Raw genomic sequence first — 22,417 nt, forward strand, 5'->3', positions numbered from 1 at the left:
TAACCTGTTATTGCTAATAAAAATTGTCTTCGAGTATTATGTACTTCAGAAAGCATTAAGGAAACCTCAACAGTTTGTAAGCCTTCCAGTTGAACTTTCCCTCTACAGACAGATGACATTTTGGCAGGTTTCCCAAAAAAGGTTTTTGTTTTAGTGCTATGTGAAATCAATTTTCATAAAGCCAACAGATTAAAATCCCTTCTCTGCTGTAAAAGCAAAAGATAAATAAATAAAAAAGGCATTAAAAAGTGCTTTTCTCTCCCTTAAAACATTTGAAAGCTTTGCTAATATTCAAATGAGTTTTTCGTGTGCAGAGAACATTTGTTTAAGCTTCTCTCTCTGATACCACAGAAATAATTTTTTATTTCTGCTTGCTGAGCCTTTCCAGCAAACCGGGACAGACAACATCATCCAATAACAGCTGAAATTATTCAGAGTAGTGTTTATCTCTTGGCTGTTTGAAATTGCTTTAGTTTATTTATTTATTTTTATCTTAAATGTTGCATGTAGGAAACACATAGAAAGACTTCATGCTGTTAGAAGCAGCCAGCTGGAAATTTCTTGGATTGCATAAATTAATACATACATACGCAAGGCCAGATATATGCTCAGGTCTACACCATCCTTCCCCTTATGAAATGTGCTTTTCGTCAGTGTATGAACACTAGGTGATATATAACAAACAGCAGTTTTGACATAGAGGTGAGGCAGGGATTTGTGATTAACCTTCTGAAACTGGTCCAATTCCTAATTTTGCTTGAGATTCTTTTTCTGATGTTGCACACATCACTGAGTTTCCCTGCACATAAGAGCCTCATTTGTTATCTCTGTGATAACAACTACCGCTGCACCTCTCTTTTGATAGTATCCTTAGCTTAAGTATCCTTTCTTTTGTCGTGTGTTTCTGTACAACAACCAGGAGTCTTATCTGTCCTTAAAAACTGAATCAGGTGCAGACATCCATGAATTATGGCTGATCTGAACTGACATGGCCATGTGAAACACATTCACATAGAGGAATAATCTCAGATTGGAGAGTTTTGTCAGAATGAAGGGCATTGCCCTGTGGCACATTATCGGTTTAAAATTTTTTTGTACTCGTCATCTTGGAAGCTTTTGGTTTTTTGAGGAGACCAGGTCTCCTGGGTATGGTGTAATTTGGGATGCCTGGATGGGCATCAGGTGCCTGTGGATGGTGATCCCAGTCTGAAAGTTGTAGCGCAAACTCAGTGGCAATACCTCTGCACTGAGTAAGAACAGCAAATGTTTTTTTCTTTTTTCTCTGCAGTTCATTATTTCAATTCCACCTTTTCCTACATGCTTTTTAAGAACACTTACGGCTGCTTACATCACCACTTAGACTCAGTAATTTGGCTCATTGTGTTCACCACAAGTAGCCTGATTTCTCTCTTGAAATCTTGATGTAGTTTATGTACAGCACACATTATCACAGGGACTAACAGTGGGATTTATCTCACTTAAGTTCAGTTGTTTATGAGGCAGTCATCCTAGCCTCTCTTTATAGTCCACAATAAGAAATAAGCACTTTGAGGGTGAAATTCATCTGGCCTATTTGATATCACTACTTCAGAAAGAGATGACTCATTCCCTGGAAATGCCAACTCCTCTCCAGCAAATATAAAGGCAGCCTACATCATTAACTGGGATGTAGACATTTGCTCAGATTAATCCAGAGTAAGAGCCCTAGCTATGCATCAGGACTCTGGTGGGCTCAACGCTGAGTAAACTCCAGACAAGATGTTCCACTCTTAATGGGTTCATGCTGTAAGATAGCAGACATACAGATACAGTCAGAAGGGAACACGGTGACCGTAATAGTCAGCACTGAGAGGTAATTACCTCAGCACTGAAACAACTTAACTTCTACCAGGTTTTTGAGGAAGAATTTGGATAACGGTGAATTCATGTTGCACATGGGTATGGGAGAACACATCCCAAATGAATGGACTGCACCCAGCAAAAGGAAATGCATTTTTTGGGGCTGAAGTCCTGTCATTTTGGTGCCAGAAGCTTATGTCATGGGGTGAGAAGTGGGAACCAAACATCCAATCTGTAATAGAAGATTGGGATGAGCAATAAAGAATAATGATAGCAAAGAGAGATTGTGCACAATTAAAAGAGAAAGGGTGATATGGTAAGAGTCAGAAAGGTGTTATATCAATCAACATGCAAGCTGATGAGAAGTTGGATAAGAGTATTATCTGTGTGAATAGATGGAAAGGTTGCACTGTTGAGACATTATGCTGGAAAGAGATCTGTAAGACAGCAGAGAAAAGACTGAGTGAAAGATAACAAGCCACTGGACTGAATGCCAAGAAAGCAAACCCCATTGACATCATGTGAGCTAGTGCATACTGGAGAATGTTGATTTTCAAAGGGAAATGTGTTGACTTACAGTGTCAGCTTGAAATAGTAAAAGCAAAAACCACCACCACAAAAAACAAAACTGCAAACATTTTCTAAGGAAGGAAATAGCACTGAGACAACAGCGACTTCTCTAACAATAGTGCTCTGATTATTTTTCTTCTCAATTTTTCTTTTTTTAGTTTTGCTCGTCCAGGGAAAGGTTCATGGCTTGGTAAAGGCAACCTGGAGGCTGGACCAGACCAGTCCAGTATGTCATTAGAAAATCTAGTGTTTGGAGCTGGCTACTGCAAACCCACTTCTTCAGAGGTAAGGAGGATGAACAATGATGTCTTACTTCCATTTGGTCACACAGAGTGTCCACATTATCTTTGAAGAATGTGCCCTGGTTTATATTGCTGGTAGAGGGATTTTGTTGGAAAAAGAACCCTTCAAATAGTTCTGCATGAACCACCTGGCACGTGGATACACAGTTTCTGGATGTTCACATCCCACCTATATGAACCATTTCAGAGAAGTTCAAGATGTCTGAATATACCCCTAATTGCCAATGACACTTTTAAGGCAGGCTTCGCCTGACCAAGTGTCTGCTGTAAGGTGAAATTAATTATGCAGTAAAAGATCCTTGGTTTCAGGTGTTGTGTTTGACAGACAGAGGACTTGAGTCGTTATTAAAGATGTTGTGAAAGAAGAGTTTGTGTCTGGAGTACTGAGTATTGTGTGTGTTGGTGATGGGGTGTTATGCACATTGCCTTACTCAAGGCAGGTCCCAACAGTCAGTGTATGCCTTTGATCTTATTACTTACCACACGTGAAGAGGAGAGCTGCTTGTGCAATTTTTAGTACAAAATTTTTTGTTTGGAAAATAATGATTAGTTGAGAGGTTTTGGGTTTGGATTTTGGGTTTTTTTAAATGCTATCTTTGAAGTGTTTTTTGTCAGAAATGTTTCTGCAGATCTAGAAACTCAACCCAGAATATTGGAATATTAATCATGGAGTCAGAATACAAGGTTGGAAGGAACCTCAAGGATCATCTGGTCCAACCTTTCCTGGCAAAAGCACAGCCTAATCTTAAAAGTGTCCAATGTTGGGAAATCCACCGCATCCCTGGGGAGATTATTGCAATGGCTGATTGTTCTCACTGTGAAAAATTTTCTTCTTGTGTCCAGTCGGAAACTCCCCAGGAGTAACTTGTACCCATTACCCCTCATCTTTTCCATGTGTCTCCTGTAGAAAGGGAGTCTCCGTCTTCTTTGTAGCCACCCTTCAAATACTGGCACATGGTGGTAAGGTCTTCCCTAAGCCTTCTTTTCTCAAGGCTGAACAAACCCAGTTCTCTCAGCCTTTCCTCATATGTCAGGCTTCCCTGTCCCTTGATCATCTTTGTGGCCCTTCTCTGGACCCTCTCCAGCCTGTCCACAGCTTTTTTGTATAGCAGGAACCAAAACTGAACACAGTATTCCAGGTGTGGCCTGACAAGTGCTGAGTAGAATGGGATAATGACTTCTTTATGTCTGCTGGTGATGCACTTGTTGATGCAGACCAGCATCCCATTGGCTTTCTTTGCACAGCAGAACACCGTTCACGCATATTGAGCTTGTTGTCTACCAGGACCCTCAGGTCCCTTTCCACAGAGCTGCTCCTCAGCCAAGTAGATCCCAGCCTGTGCTGCACTCCTGGATTATGTTTTCCCTGGTGCAAGACCTTACACTTGTCATTGTTGAACTTCAGAATGTTCTCATTAGCCCACTCTTCCAGACTATTCAGATCTTCCTGCAGGGTGGCTCTCCCTTCTGAAGTGTCCACTTCCTCACTCAGTTTGGTATCATCAACAAACTTCATCAGGGTATGTTTGATCCCATCATCCAGATCACTTATGAAGGTATTAAACATCTCTGGGCTCAGTATTGGTCCGTGGGAGACCCCACTTGTGACAGGTTGCCAGTTTGAAAATGAGCTATTTCCCACCACCCTCTGGGTGTGGCCTGTCAGCCAGTTCCCCACCCACTGCACAGACCACTTGTCTAGACTGTAATTCTCCAGTTTCTCTAGGACGAGGCTATGGGGAACTACATCAAAAACCTTGGAGAAATCCAGGTAGACACTGTCCACCGCTTGCCCCACATCAACTGAGCAGGCTTGGTGAATCCGTGCTGGCTTTTCTCAATCACATGCTTCATTCCACTTGTGATAGCCTCCAGGAATATTCGTTCCATAACTTTCCCAGGGATGGATCCTCCTTTAAGTCCTTCTTGTACATGGGGGTGACATTAGTCTTCTTCCAGTCTTCTGGGAGGGGCCCCAATCTCCACCACTTCTCAAAGATTATGGAGAGTGACCTTGCAATGACATCAGCCAGCTCTCTTAACACCCTTCGGTGGATAACATTAGGGCCCATCAATTTGTAGGGGTCAAGCTAATAGTTTGCATATCAACTCTTCCTTCACTGAGGCTGGGTTTGTGTTTACATCGACCTGGATTTTTGTTCCCAAGGCCTGGGGCCTAACAGTGTTGGTAAAGACAGAGGTGAAGAAAGTGTTGAGAACCTCTGCCTTTCAGCATTGTTGGTGAATAATTCACCTCCCCTGTTTAGCAGTGGGCCAATATTTTCCTTGTTTCTGCTTGTTATTTACATACCAGACAAACCCTTTCTTGTAGTTTTTGACATTTCTGGCCAATTTCAATTCAACCTGAGATTTTGCTTTTCTAACTGCATCTCTGCAGTTAACTTGTTTAGGAAGCCCTGATTTAGGGGTTCTGATTAACATGCTGCCCTCAGCTTCCTTCAACTTTTCCTGTTGAAGCTGTTCTGTTCTGTATAAATATTAAAAATATGCTAGCCTAGAGCAGCTGCTGCAGAAGAACTACCAGGGAATTAACTCAGGCTGAGAAAATGTTTGGCCTGAGGCTGCTATCCGAGCCATTGGGTCATTGTATGCTTTTGGCAAACAAACTGACCTCAACCTCTGCCTCCCTAGTAGACAGTCACATCATATAAATTTAAATAACTGATTCAAGTGTTTGTCATTGTAGACTACTCGACTACTCTCTGTACATATCTGTACATCACACAAGAGAGAGGCTTCTTTGGAGACTGGTTCCTGCTTTTCCTGGTTGTGTATAAAGTCATGCACTTTACTCGTTACAGAGAAGCAACAAGATACTTTACTGATACAAAGCAGTGAGTTAACAAAGTTCAATGGTACATGCAACATTGGTTTAACAAGATTCAATGGCAAGGTACACTTGATTATTTACTGCATAGAGGACAGCGTCAGACAAAATTGTCAGGGACACCCTCCCGTTGAGTTGTGAAGTTCAGAAAGGACCTCCCTGCTTTCTAAACTTCTCAGAGAGCAATCTAGGTGCAGCTGGATCTATTCCTTGTCCCAGACTTGGTCGACGGTGGTTTATGTCTAAAGGTTTATATATGCTCAATCAAACCTTTATATCACTTAGCTAAGATTGCAAAGTTATTCATGCTATTAATCACTTAACGAGAATCTGTTGCTCCAAGGAATCTCTCAACCTCGAGAAGTAACCTTGAGAGGCATCCTTACTCAAGGGGAGATGCTGGTATGAAGCCTGATGCCATACAGGAGAGCTCAATGGGCCCTGGGCTGTGTACTTCTTTGTTACATAAAATAAGATGATTGACTTATAGTCATATTTGCATACCAGCAAGATGTCTGGATCACCATTCCAGACATGATTTGGTACTGTGTTGCCATCCATCCCCCAAAGTCCAGAGTAAGCTGGATGCAGCCATTACAACCCCCACTGGTGGTTATGGCTTAAGCAGGGGCAGCGGGGAGCACACCACCAAAATTGTCCTCTGGACAATTATCCTCTGCTGTAAGCAGATAAATGGAAAGGCTAACTCTTTAATCCCATTTTTCCTTTTACTCTTCATGGAAAAATCCTAGTCTGCTGTGATTAGGAAACCTTATTTTCTTCCCAAATGTTTTCCTTAGCTGCAAACTCTATTTTCTATGTATCTCTGTTGACCAGTCTTCTTTGATTAGAGCCTTTTTTGCCTTTGTTTTTTTGTTTGGTTTTTTTTTTGGTTTTTTTAATGACAGTAGATGACCAAAATGAAAGCACTATCATGGAACGGCTTTAGCACTCTACTACCCTGCGGGTCATCAGAACATCACACGCCAAACAATCCTAAATATAATGCTACACTCTCCACCTCCACATGGTCAGATGTGCATTTGCTTACCTTCAGAAACCTCTATAAGTCATGACATCTGTTCTTGATCTGAGCATTTTAATTTAATAAACTGTGATGGCCTTTTTACATATGCTATCAATGATGTATGATAATGAGCAAAGACTATTTCTCTTGGTTTAATGTAAAAAATAAAAATTCATAGCTAGAAAAAAAATTGTAATATTATTTCTTACAGTGCTGCAATGCTTTGCACTGGGTCAAATTTACTTATATTTACGAATGTGTAGATTTTGTTCCAAGTTGTTTGTGTTAATGTAACTTCAGCTGGACTATAGACAAGTCCAGGTTTGGGAATTTTTGCAATCACTGTCAGTGGGCATGAGAATGGATCCTATCCTTTTCATTAGAAGAAAACTACAGACCTCTCTACTCACTTTATATATATTTTTGGCCAGACCTTGCCTGCTGCATGTCCAAATTAGTAACTGTTGAATACCTTAACTCAAGATATACCTCTTTTTTTTTTGTTTGTTTGTAAGCTACTCTCATTTGATGCAACTGACTAAATCTAGGCTAAAACAATTAATATGTCTTGTCTTTCAAGTCAGACAAAGCTTCTCTGGCAGCAGGAAATGGGAAGATAAATTTTAAAGAGACTTCAGTCTGGCTTGTTTTGTCTTCATCTTTCTTTTCTTTTTGTTTTGCTTTGTTTTGTTTTCATCTCTGCAAAGCTGAGTTTGGATCCTTCTAGTTTTCATGTACATTTCTGTGTTTTCCTTGTTCTGAGAAGTCTCCAGGCTTAAGGTCTTAAAATACATCTCCTGGGCAAGTGTCTTCTGTCTGATGTCTTTTCTAGGGAACTGAATATGATTTTTCAGTTCTCTGTAAGACTGCAAACAATTGAGACTTTCCTTATTTGAGGTTTACCTATTGTGAGTAAACCAAAAAGAGATTTTTTTTTTCCCCACGGCTGCCGCCAGGTTATTTTTCTAGAGTACTTACATTTGGACAGAAGCTTATAATAGGTAGGAGCTCTAAATCATCCCTATTGCACAGTCCTCCTCAATTCTAGGAGGTGCATAAGTTTGAAACCCCAGTGAATTAGAGGAATACTGTATCCAAAGCACTTACTAACTGCACAGTTCATTCAGTTTCATAGGTTTGGTATAAATTCTACGAAGTCATGAAGCATACTGGCTCAGAAAAGTAAAGTTTGCCCTCAGTGGTGTCATCATACTCAGTAGATGGACTAGTGGCACAGTGTATTGGGCTTATGTGGCAAGGTTTTAGTAGTGGAGAAGGATGGGAGCAGGGATGGCTTCTCTGAGAAGACACCAGAAGCTGCCCAGCTCTGTTAGAACAGAGCTAGTTCCAGTCAGCTCCAAGAAGGACCCACTGCTGACCAAAGCTGAGTCCATCAGTGACATTGGTAACACCTCTGTCATAACTTATTTAAGAAAGGATAAAAAACACTTTGCAGCAGCTGTGAGAAAGAAGAGTGAGAAAATGTGAGAGAAACAACTCTGCAGACACTAAGGTCAGTGAAGAATGAAGTGAGGAGGTGCTCCGAGTGCCAGAGCAGAGATTCCCCTTCACCTGTGGTGAAGACCATGGCGATACATGTTGTCCCACTGAGGCTGTGGAGGATCCCACGCCAGAGTAGGTGGCTGTGCCCTGAAGGAAGGTGGTTTTAGATTTGTTCTTATTTCTCATTCTACTCTGGTGAATTAGGAATAAATTAAATTAATTTCCCTAACTAAAGTCTGTTTTGGCCATGATGGTAATTGGTAAGTGATCTCCCTGTCATTATCTTGACCCATGCACTTTTTGTCATATTTTTCTCCCTGTCCTGTTGAGGAAGGGGAGTGATAGAGCGGTTTGGTGGACACCTGGCTGCCATCCAAGGTCAACCCACCATGCATGGTTTGGACAAGCTTCAGTAGAATAGTGGCTGTATTTACAGTAGTGCTAAGCCCTCAGGAAAGCCAAAATTGTGCAGAAATGTGATGTTAATACTACTAAGTCATGTTTTACAGATATCTCTTGAATACAAAATAGAGGACTCACCCTGACATATCATCCCTAGGTCATACATCCCATTTTACCTTTTCCTGATAAAAGATGGGTGCATCAGAGAGCTAATTTTATTTTTAGGCTCATAGATTGACTGTGGAATTTCTCCTCTAGTTTATGTAGTTGATTTGCTTTTTCCTTACTGAAAATGCAAATGACTGCCTTCATTTCTAAAGAAAGTTTATACAATCATCAGCTTATCTTGCCACTACCTGAGCTAATCTTCTGCATTTGGGCTGCTAAGGTGCCACTGCTTAATGATAAATCCTGAAAGCTCCTTGTTCTGCACTCTGCCTTCTCAGTTTGGAGACTAATTAAATGCCAGTGACTTTGGACTGTACATGTACATTTTCCCTAGCTCTCCCCAAGTGACATCTGAACACCACTGACAGTTTTCTCATCTCCTGGCTTACCAGAGTAGTTATAATAATAATTAATCCTATTTAAGCCTTGGTGATTTTTCCACTCATCCTGTCATCTACCCTGTAAACAGGGATCTTCCCTTTCTCCATTCCTCCTTTCCTCCCTAATATTGTATATACTACACTTTTCCTTTCAAACACAATTAAGACAACAAAGATACTTCTTATTGAGATATCTTATTTCTTATTTTTTATTGTCAGATAAATATGAATAAAGATGCTTTTGTGGTCAAAAAACTAGCAGAGAGCAATCTACAGAATAAGAAAATGTGCTAGTACTTTCTCAAGCTCTCTTCAGCCATAACCTATACTCACAGGGAATATATATCACAGCAGATTAACAATATGTTCAAAAAAGGATCGTATCTACTGCAGGCTTGGGAGATCTAGTGGGATGAAACAGACTGCGTGAGACATGAGCTGTGTGTGACTGGCTTCCCTCAGGGGCATCTGAATTCTCCTTTGGGTCTGCTAAATTGCTTTTCCCTGTGAGGAAGTTCAAGGGGTTGTTTCTGATGTTACAAGGTCTATATCTGAACGTCACACTGACTCATCCTTTCAGGTGATCTCAGCAGACATAAGAGCTGGACACTGAAAAATATGTATACATCCTACATCTACAATAACTTAAAAAGAAAATGTTCCTTGCAGAACTGAAAATTGAATGGTCATTTCTTACACTTCAGGAGTTTTATGCCTTACCCTGTACCATACACCTCTTCTGTATCCACTGTTGTCAGGTTGTTTTAATGTCTTTGTAATATTGTGTGTCACATGCCTGCTGTGTTATAATCAAGTTGAGTCGATGACATACTGGGGGTTATTAATAAACTGCATTCACAGTAATCTTATTTTCATTTGGATAGCAGTTGCACTGCAGATAAATTGACTTCTAAGTAATCAGATTGATTAACGATATGACTTCCCATTAATAAGGTACTGGCGTTTGATGAGAAGTGTTCTTCTTCCATCTAGCGTTGATGTAGCTATCCCAAAAGACATAAAGTTTATACTGGCATAATACAGGAACTAGGAGTGTCATTCAAATAAAATTGCATCGATGATAAAAGCTCTTTTCCACAGACAGTTTGCTAGTATTTTCATCTTCTCAGCAACATCTGAAAAACCTAGGCTGTTTCAGCCTAACGCCAAAACATTATTCAAACCCACATTTGTATGTTGTATGAGGGTCATCTGTGTTTTATTCTTCTTTTCTTCTGTATAGTTATGGCTCTTCGACCACAATACTTCACTTTTTCAGCTCTTGAAAAAGGAAGATTGTGCATCACAGAATAGCCCATCTAGGATCCATTGGGGGAATTGTACTATGCCCTGAAATCCCAATCTAGCTGGGAGAAGAGGAAATAGCTGCAAACTTCATTCCTCTTCAGACATAGGAACCTTAGTGTGGAGTCATCTTTCTAACTTAGTTCTATTGTTTCTTTTTTCCAGGACATCTACTTTGCTCTGACCCCAAAACAAAATTGTATGAGAAAGACACAGAGAGAGAGAGGGAGAGAGAGAAAGGGAGAGGAGGGGAAAGGGGAAGGCTGAGGAAGAGGAGTACAAGCAAGGCAAGGCAAAAACAACACTAGCTTCACAAAAGATCAAAAACTTTACAAAATACTAAAACTCTGCTATTTCCTTTTACAGGAGGGGCAATGTGTTTTTTTCTCTTCTTTCCCCCTTTGAAACTAACAGAGGTTCTCTATCTCTTGCTGGGAAAAAAGGGACCTGAGGTGACTAGAGGGCTGTGAAGCTGCCAAGCCTTTTTTTAATTTCTTTTTTTTTTTTCTTAACTGTGTGCCAAGGGAGATATTTTACAAACAATGTTTGATTATTTACAAACTTAAGGCATAGCTAAGATTCTGATTTGAACAATTTAGAACTTGAATATGTAAGATAGCTGGTATATATTATTTAACATTTTTTAAAAAAATCAATTTAAAATAACCCACAGTATTTAAAAGAGCTTTTACTTATAATTACTCAATCCAGACTGCAGAAGTGTAATTTACATCAGAATTTCATCTGGAATTGTTACTTTTACTTGGAAATGGCTTTATTTTTGGTCTCAGACTTCTCTACTTTGGTTTGAGTGTGGAATGGAAAGCACATCTTTCACATTTTAGTGTGAGTTTGTAATGGATGGTTTTAAAGGAACAGGATTTTTTCAGTATCTTGCTTATGCAAATGGTAATTATTTGTGATTGGGACTCCAGCAGATGTCCAATGCATAATTATTCTGAAATAGTAAAAGAGCTGATATACTGTTCTTTATAAGGTGTAATGACAAGTATCTTTAATCAGTGTGTTCAGGGCACCATTTGTGATAATTACTGATGAAATCTTTAATCTTCAGCTGCCTGAAGATAAATGACTGATCTTTAGAAAGAGCTAAATGATTTCCTAGCTGTAGCAGAAAACATGGTAACTAATAATGTGACAATAACTGGTTTCTTTAATCATTTGCATATTTCTTTTCTATGGCTCTTACTTTTTGATCTGGCATATGCAGGGCACAGCAAGACAAAGATCTGTATTATGATAGAGTTCAAAACTAAGATCAATTTGGGATTAGGCCTAAAACATGATGTTGAAAAAGCTTTCCAATCTTTTCAGCATGGGTATTCAATGAAAATTTCATTAAATCATCTGTGGATTCTTGTGAGACTCCAGACAGGATGGTGATGGATTCTCCTTCTGGAGAAAATCCTCAGGAACTGCTCATATTGGACTGACAATTGGTTCCTTTTGAAAATCAATAGAATTTGCATAGGAAGCTTCACTTTTCGATTTTTTTTTTTTTCTGTTTTTCTGAAATGCTTATGTGTTGGAAAGAATCAGAGTCCTGCATTCTCTTTACAAATCTCCCTCTTTCTCTGCACACCATTGTGAAAAAGTCAGTCACACCTGGACTTGTATAACTGATAAGAAGGTTTTCATGGCTAATTTAGAGTAGTTATGGTAAAAGGCAGACTGAGCATGGAGAATTTATTTCTCTTTCACAGTTACTATTCCAGTTATATATTGATTAACTTATTTGGCTCCCATAACCATAATTTCTCACTTTGGGACTGAAATACACTGATGTAGTATGTACAGTCATTCACTTGATCGACATTCTTTCAATTAGTTTTCCCTTTCTACATATTTCAGCATTGATTTTTGAGGAAGTTTATAGGAGGAGGCTTGAGACAGATGTTTCTTTCTTTCTTCCCTGAAATGAAGTGCACAAGCAGCAGGAACAGACTTTCTACTTTTCACTTTAGGAAGTAGACTTGGCTGCTCTCTATCTTTTGATAGTGTTTTATGTTTCAGTTTTTCTTTCTTCTCAGTACTTTTTCCCAGTGATACTTTATTGAAAAAATTATCTTCATATGCCCTAAAGAACACTATAATAATTCCCACTGACTGATGATAAGAGAGTTCTTAAAAAGGGACCTGATCAACTCTCACAACTTCCGAGCTGACAGCCTTTCCAATAGGAGCACAGATGCCAACAACAGCACAGTCGAGATCCATCATCTGGAAGCTAACCCTTTGCTGTTGGCAAGTGTCCCAGACAGCAGCCTGGGGATTGGGGAATGAGAAAAGAGATTCCCTCTTTTTCCAACCACTTTGTCTTGTTTTGTGGAAACAAATCTTCAAGTGACAGAAGGAGACTATACCTCTGTTCAAAGCCATTATGCCAGTCATAATGACCCAAGAATCAGTTTCACGGCTAATATGAATTATAAGTTTTGGTGCAGTGCTTGGGAGGAATGGTTAGAAGTGCAGTCCCATGACATCAGCTTGTGCACAAATGACTGCCCGTGATTCAATGATCTCACAAGTTCTCCAAGGATCAGACAAGTTTAGCAGTTGACAAACAGAAAAAAATGGGCTAAGAGAATAGAGATGGGTCAGTGTGTTTTGAGTCTCAAAAATATTGCCAGACAGAGGTGAATAACATTAGACAAAAGTTTAGCCAATATGGATAAATCATTTTTTGAATCTCCATGGCAAGATAAGAATAATTTTAGAAGCTCTTCTTATTACAAGAATAACTTCTCCTGAAGTTGATTTGACTTAATCACATGTCAGAGTCTGTACTGTAGTGTTTTGATGAGTGGCAAATAAAAAATTTTGGGGCAGAATTGGGTAAGGCTTCAAGAAAGGTCTTTCCATAACCAAGAAAGGTGTGTGAGTATTCAGGCTGTTAGACATATAAGTATTTGGCTGAAAATCTGGGTCTAAAGATTTGTTTAGGGTAAGATAGATATAGTGAGATGCATATGAGCTTACAAGGCATAAACCTTGATCTATCAAGCTTCCAGCCAGTCTGATTTTGCAATAGTATTCACCTCTGCTGTTCCCAGCTTCATAGTATGGTATTTGAATAGGATCTGGTGGATTGATGCTGTCCGTGCACTCAATCACTATATTATCCCAGGATAGCTGGGTGTGTCATGAAGTGTGAAGGAGCTGCAGTATCATTCATCTGTAGCCTTTGTTTTCTAGTAAGTTAAATAAGGCCAACAGTCTATTCCCATCACTTTTCCTTCTCCTCATGTTTGTAGAATCATAGAATCATTTGGGTTGGAAAGGACTTTTAAAGGTCATCTAGTCCAACCCCACTGCCATGGGCAGGGACATCTTCAACTAGATCAGGTTGCTTAAAGCTCTATCCAACCTGATCTTGAATGTTTCCAGGGAGGGGGCATCCACAACCTCCCTGGGAAACCTCCTCCAGTGTTTCACCACTCTCATCATAAAAAATGTCTTCCTTATATCTAGTCTGAATCTACCCTCCTTTAGTTTAAAATTATTGTCCTATTGCTACAGGCCCTATTAAAAAGTCTGTCCCTATCTTTCTTACAGCCCCTCTTTAAGTACTTAAAGGCTGCAATAAGGTCTCCCAAGATGTTCCCAGACTTTTTTCCTGTGTCAAAGAAAGCCATAAAGTCTCTTGAAGTAACTATATGTCTGCTCTTTGATGACACAAACTAAAAGTCCTTGTCATCTCACAGGTTTTTGTTAGGTCTTGAAGCAATCTGTAATGTCTCTGTTGGAATTAGGTCTACCTGGCATTGGTAGACAGAGTTGGCTGATGAGAAGCAAGGGTGAAAGCCTGAACAGGACAGAGAGGTACCCCCAAAGCAGCATAAAGTCATGTTCCTGGGGGTGGTAAAGCACTGTTTCTGCTCTATGTATTGTGTTTCTTTTGTAAACAAATACGGTTTGACTCTCCAGAGCTGTCAGTCAAACCCTCTTTCTCCTCTATTGAACTCAATAGAAGTATTTTATTTAAAACCATAAAATGATGGCCTGCAGAATAAATGGTAAGCTACTCATGGCTCATGAAATTTGATTGTCTTTGAGTGTAAATTACTTGAGGGCTGATATATGTACTATGCATAATACAGGAGGTATCTACTGGGCTAGGAAAATGAACCTGTGAAAATGTAATACTTATGCAAATTTATACAGCTCCAGATATTCTAAAGTTCCCCATTTTGTTGCAGTAAATTATAGCAAATTAATATAATTGCCTTAAAGTAACATACCCAGGAAAGTTTCTGATTAGCCATTACTTCTGTTTCAGTGTTAAAATGGAAATTGTGAATATCTGAAGTGAAAAAAAGGACTGTATATTGTTTTATAATTGGCTTTGCAATTTGATGTATGTTTGCATGCATGTCAAAGAGCTATAAATGATTCATTGCCTGAGAGTGTCATAAGTGAACACTTCAGGAATGCAGCATAATGACAGCATTAGATATTGAGCTGTTTCCTGGCAGCAAAAGGCATAGAAACCACTTTTGCTCACATCAAAGAAAGCAGACCAGCTTTATAGCACCTAGGCCAAAGCAGAGCATTCCTTGTGCAGACTGATTGTTTGCAGGAAGGAATCTGCCTGTTACCAGGGCTGTAAATGATTATTTTAAGGTGTGATTGGTTGAAAGAAAGTAATACTCCAGGAAAAACAGGTTTTGAAACATTTGTAAGAGAAAGATTCAATGGATCTCACTTGGTCACTTTGAAAACTTGAATTATCCGAGTGATGAAACTGCCTGAGCCATAGAATTATCTTCAGCAAAATAGCTGGGAAGAAATGGAAATGGATTTGTTTTACTTGGTTTTACAGCAATCCTTGGAGCAGGATCTTGCAAGAGATCTTCTGTTGATTATTTTTCACGATACAATAATGGCCAAAATTCAGGTAACCTGAAAAATAGCATATTTAGAACCAATAAAAGGATTGGGTTTTTTCTCCATTTTTATAGAACATAAGATAGTTGGTGTAACAGATTGCTGGAAGGTGCTTCTGTGAACTTTCTAGGATTTGCCACAATTGTGCAAGATGACAGCACTGACAATTCCTACAGTCCTTGTTCAGAAAAGATAGGATCTGTGAGGGCTGTGGCATAAACCAATATTTGGGCAATTTGAGGAAGATTTTGCCTGAAGGCATTCAATTTCTGAAGTTGTGAGGGCTTAGGTTTGGATTTTCTTTTCTTTGTTTACCTCTGTCTCCTCACTGAGTGTCTGATACTTAACTATGATCAGTTGCAAAACACAAGACTTGTTGGATTTCTGTTCTGATCCAGTTGACAGAGTCTATAAAATCAGCATATTTTGCTCACATCTTTGTGGAAAAATGAGAAGTCAATCGTGAACCAAGTAGAAAGATGGGGATATGCAAGAACATTTGCAAATACTAATAAAAAATAATAGTGCTATCAATAGAGACATGATTTCTTCCCACCTGCATATGACTCATAGGAACCTACTTGGTAACACTGTGGCTGTGTAACAGACTGAAAGAAACAATAAAATAAAAAACCTGCCTTAGTAACGAAATGTCAAACTGCTTAAAAAAATGAACCCATAAAGGTTGAAGTAATTTGTCACTGCCAAAAGACAACTAAATATTTCCTCTTTAGCAATTGTTTGACAGTGTTGCTAATGTTTAAATTTACCATGCTGAGGAAGAGAACAGAAATAGTGTTATGATTGTTATGATTTTTATCTCCATTTGTGAAGACATAGCTAATTAACCAGCATGCAGTAGCTACTCTGATTATAGAGATCTCCACACTGAATTCTGGACAAAGCTCTCAAATAAATAGATGTTGGTGGGCATGGCTGGAGCCATATCCCTTTTTTCTTATGAGACTCTCTGTGATCAAGAACTGAAATGACCCACTGGGAAGTTATTTTCAGATAATGCCTATTGTAAAAGTCATTTCAGAAGCCAAGCCAGTGGGAGTAGAATGACAGGATTCAAAGTGATCTTGGCCACCTGCAGTAGTCTGTAAAGCAAACGGTGAAATTCATAAATATCCTGTTCACAGGCAGGAATGACAACATATCACGAATCACAAGAGGCTCATGTCCCCATACCCTTTCTATTAAAATAATTCACACCTTCTTGGTTTCTTGATGTCACTGTGCCGTGTTGCAAGACAGTAGATATGTGTTCCCCACAACAAATACCAGTGGGTATTGACTAGAGCACAGACTCAGACTGTTAGATTGATAGGGAATATAGACAAATTCTGTAATGCACAGAGATCCTGGGGTTTTTTGTAGTTTTGGTTGGGTTGTGGGGTTTTTTGTTGTTTGTTTGTTTGTTATTTTTGTTTTTGTTTTTGTTTTTGTTTTTTTTTTTCCCCTAGGTTACCCAAGAAAGGAAATATCTCTTATTTTATATTGAATGATGCTTGCATAATGGTCCTCAGATTTTGCTTGTGCCAGCATCAAAACTCATAACGGTCTTTTCTGCAAAATGTGAGTTGGAAATGAGGAAATTCATCTCCTCATTTAAGTGGGACTTGCTTTTTGATAATCTTTTTAGTATTCTTTCTGTACTTTCATCCTGCCTGGTTCTTTACATATTATTTTTTTTTGACAGGAGTATCCCTGTCTTTGCCTTTGAATTTTCCTTCAGCACAAATGTCAAACATGCTCATCTCAATGATATCTGAGAATCAAATTCTATTTCTACTTGTGTCTTATATCAGTCATGAAAGAAGAGATACAGAAACAAAATAATATTTCTTGGAGCAACCAGCAATCCATTGCTGGTTATAAAAATAAAATATTACACATTTTCCAAAGGAAGACTCCAGTCTTATGTCTCCATCTAATTTCTCCTTTTCCTTCCCAATAGATCAGGATCCATGTTCACTTTGTCACGAATTCCCCACTAGCTAACTGTGGGCTCTTTTTGCCTCTGCTCAGCTTATAGGTAATGCCGATACATAGTCAACAGGCTGGACCAATGAACTCAACTTTCAATTAAAATACATTTCTCTAACTCAAGTTACTGCTGTGTATAACTAACTTTGGCATGATCTGTGTACCACCAGGATCATAAGTACCGGAACTTCTTCACTGATTTCTTTTACTCAACCTCCAGATTTGGAACAGTCTTCAAAATAAACTATTTTTTCAGGCTGCAATAACACTAAATATCCATACTTTATCTTATGTTGAGTTGGTGCTCCAGTGTTTGAAGTAATTAACTCTTCCTCCATATACAGACATAGTTGTAGCTGAGTATAGTTTTATTTTAAAAGAGTAGTGGGATGCAGTGGTTGGGCTTTTCATGCTTGAAATGGCAGCTTTTTGTGCTTCTGTTTCAAGATCTTCACACAACGTAAGCACAGTTTGTTGGGAAATTTCACTAGGCCCAAGCTGTTTTTATTGTCATGATCTGCTGCATAAACAAAGTGAGCTTGGTTGCTATAGGTAGATTTCTTTCATGAGACTGCTGAGTTGGTCCTGTGCTTAGTGGCAGGATAGCAGTCAGGACCCTCTTCCTCTGATTCCAGTGATAATACTCCACCTTAAAAATAGGACTCATCAAATGATTGATCACTGTGATATTGCATTTTGAGGCAATTTCTGTGAATATTTTGGAAGGGAAAAAAAGGAACCAAATTTCAGAAAGCCCAAATGAAGTAGCAGTAGGACAAGTACAGTGCGACTTGGGTTGTTTCTCAAAATTGAATGACATGCAGAGGATGCAGTGTCATCCTATTTCTCCTCTTGTATGTTGTAGCCCATTGGTATGCCATTTTCTTAACAAGTGGAGAGGCCAAATACTGTGGTCAGAGATATGAAAGGGTGATGTGATCGCTGAGTTCAGTCCACAGTCTTTGTGGGAAACTCTGAAATACACATGTTTTATAGTAGGTTGGAATGTATTTTCCATACAAACATCCTGTCTGCATCCTACTGTTTACTGTTCCCCAGCTTAAACAATTGCTATGGCATCCTGTGTTATGTTACATGATTCAGCACATAGCAATTTATCTAGCTTCACAATGTACAGATGAATTTTAATTTGTATCTGCAGCTCATTAAGAGAGTGTGCAAGGTCTGTTATGGTGCTTAAGTGACAAGTCTAGAAATGAGAAGCCACAATAATTAGATAACTAGCAATCACTATTAAAAATGTCTTTAAAAAGAGAGGAAAAAAAGAAGGGTGTTTCATTTCATTCTGAACAAGGAAATGCTTTCTAAGTTGACCTAACACGTTCTTTTTTTCCTAGTTTGGGCATTGAACTGTAAAATCAATTATTCCTGTAGCTCTAGTCATACGTGAACAGAGATCCAAGCCTGAAGTCATTTTCTCTCTGGCAGTGACTGGCAGTATTTAATAGAGCCTGGCATTTCTAAATAGGAAGCTGTGGTCCTCACTGTTGCTTTTATTAAATAAAGAGCATTTCAGAGTGACCATTTGCTCTAGGTCTGTGCATCAGAAAGCAACACTGAGCCAAGTAGTTTGGTGCATGCAGTATGATAGAAGTTCACTGTGCTTAATAGCATATCGTGCCAAACACTATGAGAGAAATGGCATCTGCAAGAGGACCAGTTTTAACTAATTTTTTTGTCAGGTCCAAACTAGCCCACATGTTCTGGCAAAGCATCATCAGCTGGCTCTTGTATCAGCCATGGCCATACCCTCCTGCAGGGAACACTGTGAGGACGACACAAGATGGGACCTTCACTTTCCTATACACCTCTTCACTTACATCTCAGGTCCCTACAGTTCCTGTTCTTTGTCTAAGTTAGGGGATTTCTAAGCTCTCACTAAACCCAGAGAAATACATGCTCTGGGACTGGTTATCAGCTGCTTGGAGCCAGCAGTTACCACTGGGTGAAGAATCCAAATCATGATATCTGAAACATTCATGCTGTTTGAGGGAAGGAAATTTCTATTCAAAGTCAGGATGCCCCTCAGTTCTCTCCCTCTGCCTGCACCTGAAAAGAGTTTCTTAGATGATCTTTCTGAGCATTAGTTTTCTCAAATATAAAACACAGAAAATGGTACTGGCTTATTTATGATGCACTTCAGATTTTATGACAACCGCCATATAAAAACAGAGCCTGTTAATCTTTTTGTGTTGTTTTTATTGCCATTGATATTTCAGTATTTCCAGGCTGACATAAATATAACCCCCCAATTAAATCCTGATTCTTGGTCTAAAAGCTGGAGAATTAGAAAAGTAAATTAAATTAGAATCTCCGTTACCTCTAAGCCCTAAAACGTCACAGTTCACTACGAAAGGACAGTTCAAAGCTCTATGAATTAATTACTTTTTTTTTTTTTTTTTTAGTAAGTGCTGGGGTGCAACTTCTCTGCCCATCTCTGAATCATCTGCATCCAAGCTTCTCATTTAATTTTCTTTAATATGCAGTCTGTGGAAAGCAAGGTACATTTCTAGGGAATAATGAGTTATAACGTCAACATTTGAAGTAGAGGGGATGAACTGTGCTCCAAAACGCATGTTTCTCTCTATACGCTATGAACAGAGTCCAGAGTGATAAGCTGAGCTGCACATATTTACAGTACAAATATAGAAGTTTTGCTAGATACTAATCTCACCATTCCTATGTGAATAAACTGGGACACGTATTAGAGCTTTGATCACTTGCTGCCTATGTAATTAATTGCAAAATTTTAAAAGAAAACTATTAGGATACTATAAAGTGCTGGGAAGCACGTATTTATTTAGTTATATATTCATGTATTTAATATCAGACAGTACATAGCATTGATGCAAAGAGAAAAATTCCTCTGCCAGCTGCTAACCTGCATGATTACATAGCATAAAACCATCTACAGCCCAGCCAAAGCAGCAACTGAACATATCCTTCCCTATTGCCATGTATAAAAGTTGAATCAAAACATTTTTGGTATTTTCTGTTGTCCTGAATGCCAGTTCTAATGGCACAATTGCATTATGCCACTGAACAGGTTCTCCTGCTATATGTGGAGCGTGTACGTTCAGGTGGGAGTGACAAAAAGATGTTAACAAGTGTCCTTTTAAAACTTGACTGGTTTTATGCCTGCTGCCTGCAGTGATGTGTAATAGCAAGGCAGTTCTTCAGCTCAGGGGTCCTTGTTTGATCACAGCAACAGGCGTGGATTTGCTTTCCTTATCTGTGAGTAAGCAGCATGGACTCTCTTTAATCAGAAAGGATAATGTAGTAAGGACATTTTTGATGTCTCCACTGTGTTATTTTGTTTAGGAGGTCAGAATTTACACCGTGTGTGTGTGTATTTATAAATATTAAATTTAAAATTGCATATAAAGACCAGCTTTTTATGCATATATATATATACACACACACATATGTCTGTCTATCCATCTATGCATCTAAGCTGGCCCCTGTTTTGCATAAACAATTTTCAAAGAGTTTGAAAATCAACCACTGTTTTTTCCCATAAAATAATTATTCAGTATTGCTGTATCATCTCTTAGCCAAAGGATACTTCAGTGTGCTTTGTGAATGTGCCTTACACAGACTCTTAATGATAACAAGATGAAGATATGGACCAATATGTGTCATTTTCAAGTATATATCCAACAGAGGGAAAGGAAAGCATATGACATTTCTTTTGCCAGATGATTCAGTGCTCATCTTGGAAGAAGTATGCCTCCTGTCAGACACCTGCTCTAACTTTCATGAGATGTCTTTCCCTGTGCTTAATTTACTGCTAAAGAAATGTTTTTATGGCTTTAATTTTCTCAATGGTAATGTATAACCCTAGAGATCAGGTGCAGAAAATGGAATTTTTTCCCTTCTTATTCATCATCATCAGAAGTGTTTAAAGACTTCAGTGGAATACCTATGTGTGTTTTTACATGAAGAGCCATCATGATTGTAGATACTCGTGATGATATATAGAATGTAACTTGACCTCCAGTTCAGTTTTTAAATGATGTGGGAAATAGACTTCAAACAAGTAGAGGTGATTTCAAATTTGGCTTAATTTCTATTGAATACAAATTAACAAATTGTGAAATGTTCCCTAAAAGAAAAATCTGGAAAAACCGCACAACAAACCAAAACACCTGTGCCTGGGAGCGAGATTTTTGTTAAGGTTTGGACCTTTAAACTGTACTAGATACTGCTATCTGAACATGATATTGATGAAAAAGAAAATGAAAAAAAAAAAGCCAGAAGTTTTATTTGAAAGGAAAAATCAAAATGTTTTTTTCTGAGTGTCAGTACAAGACATTTGGAAATTTGCCAGTGTTTTATCAGATTTTTCACCTAGAATAACTTTAAGGGAAATCAGCGTGACCTGTGAAACATTTTTGTTTTACTAGAATGGTATTTTTAGATGGGAATTTTCCTATCAAATACTTTCCTGGCCACATCTTTCTCAGCCACTTGCAACAGTGAGACACAACTATTAGACCTGACCAGGATAATTCTCTTCTACCTGTTCAGAGGATGGCACTTTTTCAAGCCTGATGGTTCCTGTTTTTCAAGAGTCTCAAGTCTGATAATTTTGTACAAAGTGTAAATTATCACTAAATCTGAATCCTATCTCAAATATTTTTTTTTCTGCTACGTTATCATGCCAGTGGTTTTGACAAAGTAACTCCAACTTTAAGAGTTAATATAAATGTCAGATTGTGTATTGTATTTATGAAATACGAACCTACGCTTTCTTACATAATAGATTTAGTGAGAGGCAAAGCATAAATAGTTCCATATATTGTCAATGTCTTTCTAACTATTGGCCTTTATTGACACTTTTGATTAGTGTTACCAGTGTCATATAAATCAAAGGTAAATATATTATAATGATTTTATTTTTCTTTTATTTTAGAGTTTTGGGTAATGAACCATCATATGATGTAGCAGACTAGTAAATCAATACAAACAAGACAATTTATTAAGTTGATAGAATATGCACATTCAAGTGCATCCTAGTCCAAGATATCTGTTTATCTTACATGTTTGGTTCTAGGTTTCACTTTGTTTGATGGAAGGTACTTAATTTTCCCAATTTTCCATACCTGTTTCTCCCATAAGCATGTTGTCTTCCTGTTAGTGGATATTAGAG

General features: G+C 38.5%; 1 protein-coding gene across 2 annotated transcripts in view; it reads left to right on the plus strand.

Moving 5' to 3' along the window:
* FAM135B (family with sequence similarity 135 member B) overlaps positions 1 to 22,417 on the plus strand; it is a 250,570-nt gene that overhangs the window by 183,520 nt on the left and 44,633 nt on the right. For both annotated transcript variants that reach the window (XM_074833913.1, XM_074833819.1), the window contains one exon: positions 2,568 to 2,694. In XM_074833913.1, the coding sequence (XP_074690014.1) occupies positions 2,568 to 2,694 (127 nt within the window). The remainder of the gene's footprint in view (positions 1 to 2,567; positions 2,695 to 22,417) is intronic.

The sequence above is a fragment of the Strix aluco genome, chromosome 1 (genome assembly GCF_031877795.1).
Source record: "Strix aluco isolate bStrAlu1 chromosome 1, bStrAlu1.hap1, whole genome shotgun sequence".
Classification (NCBI taxonomy): domain Eukaryota; kingdom Metazoa; phylum Chordata; class Aves; order Strigiformes; family Strigidae; genus Strix; species Strix aluco.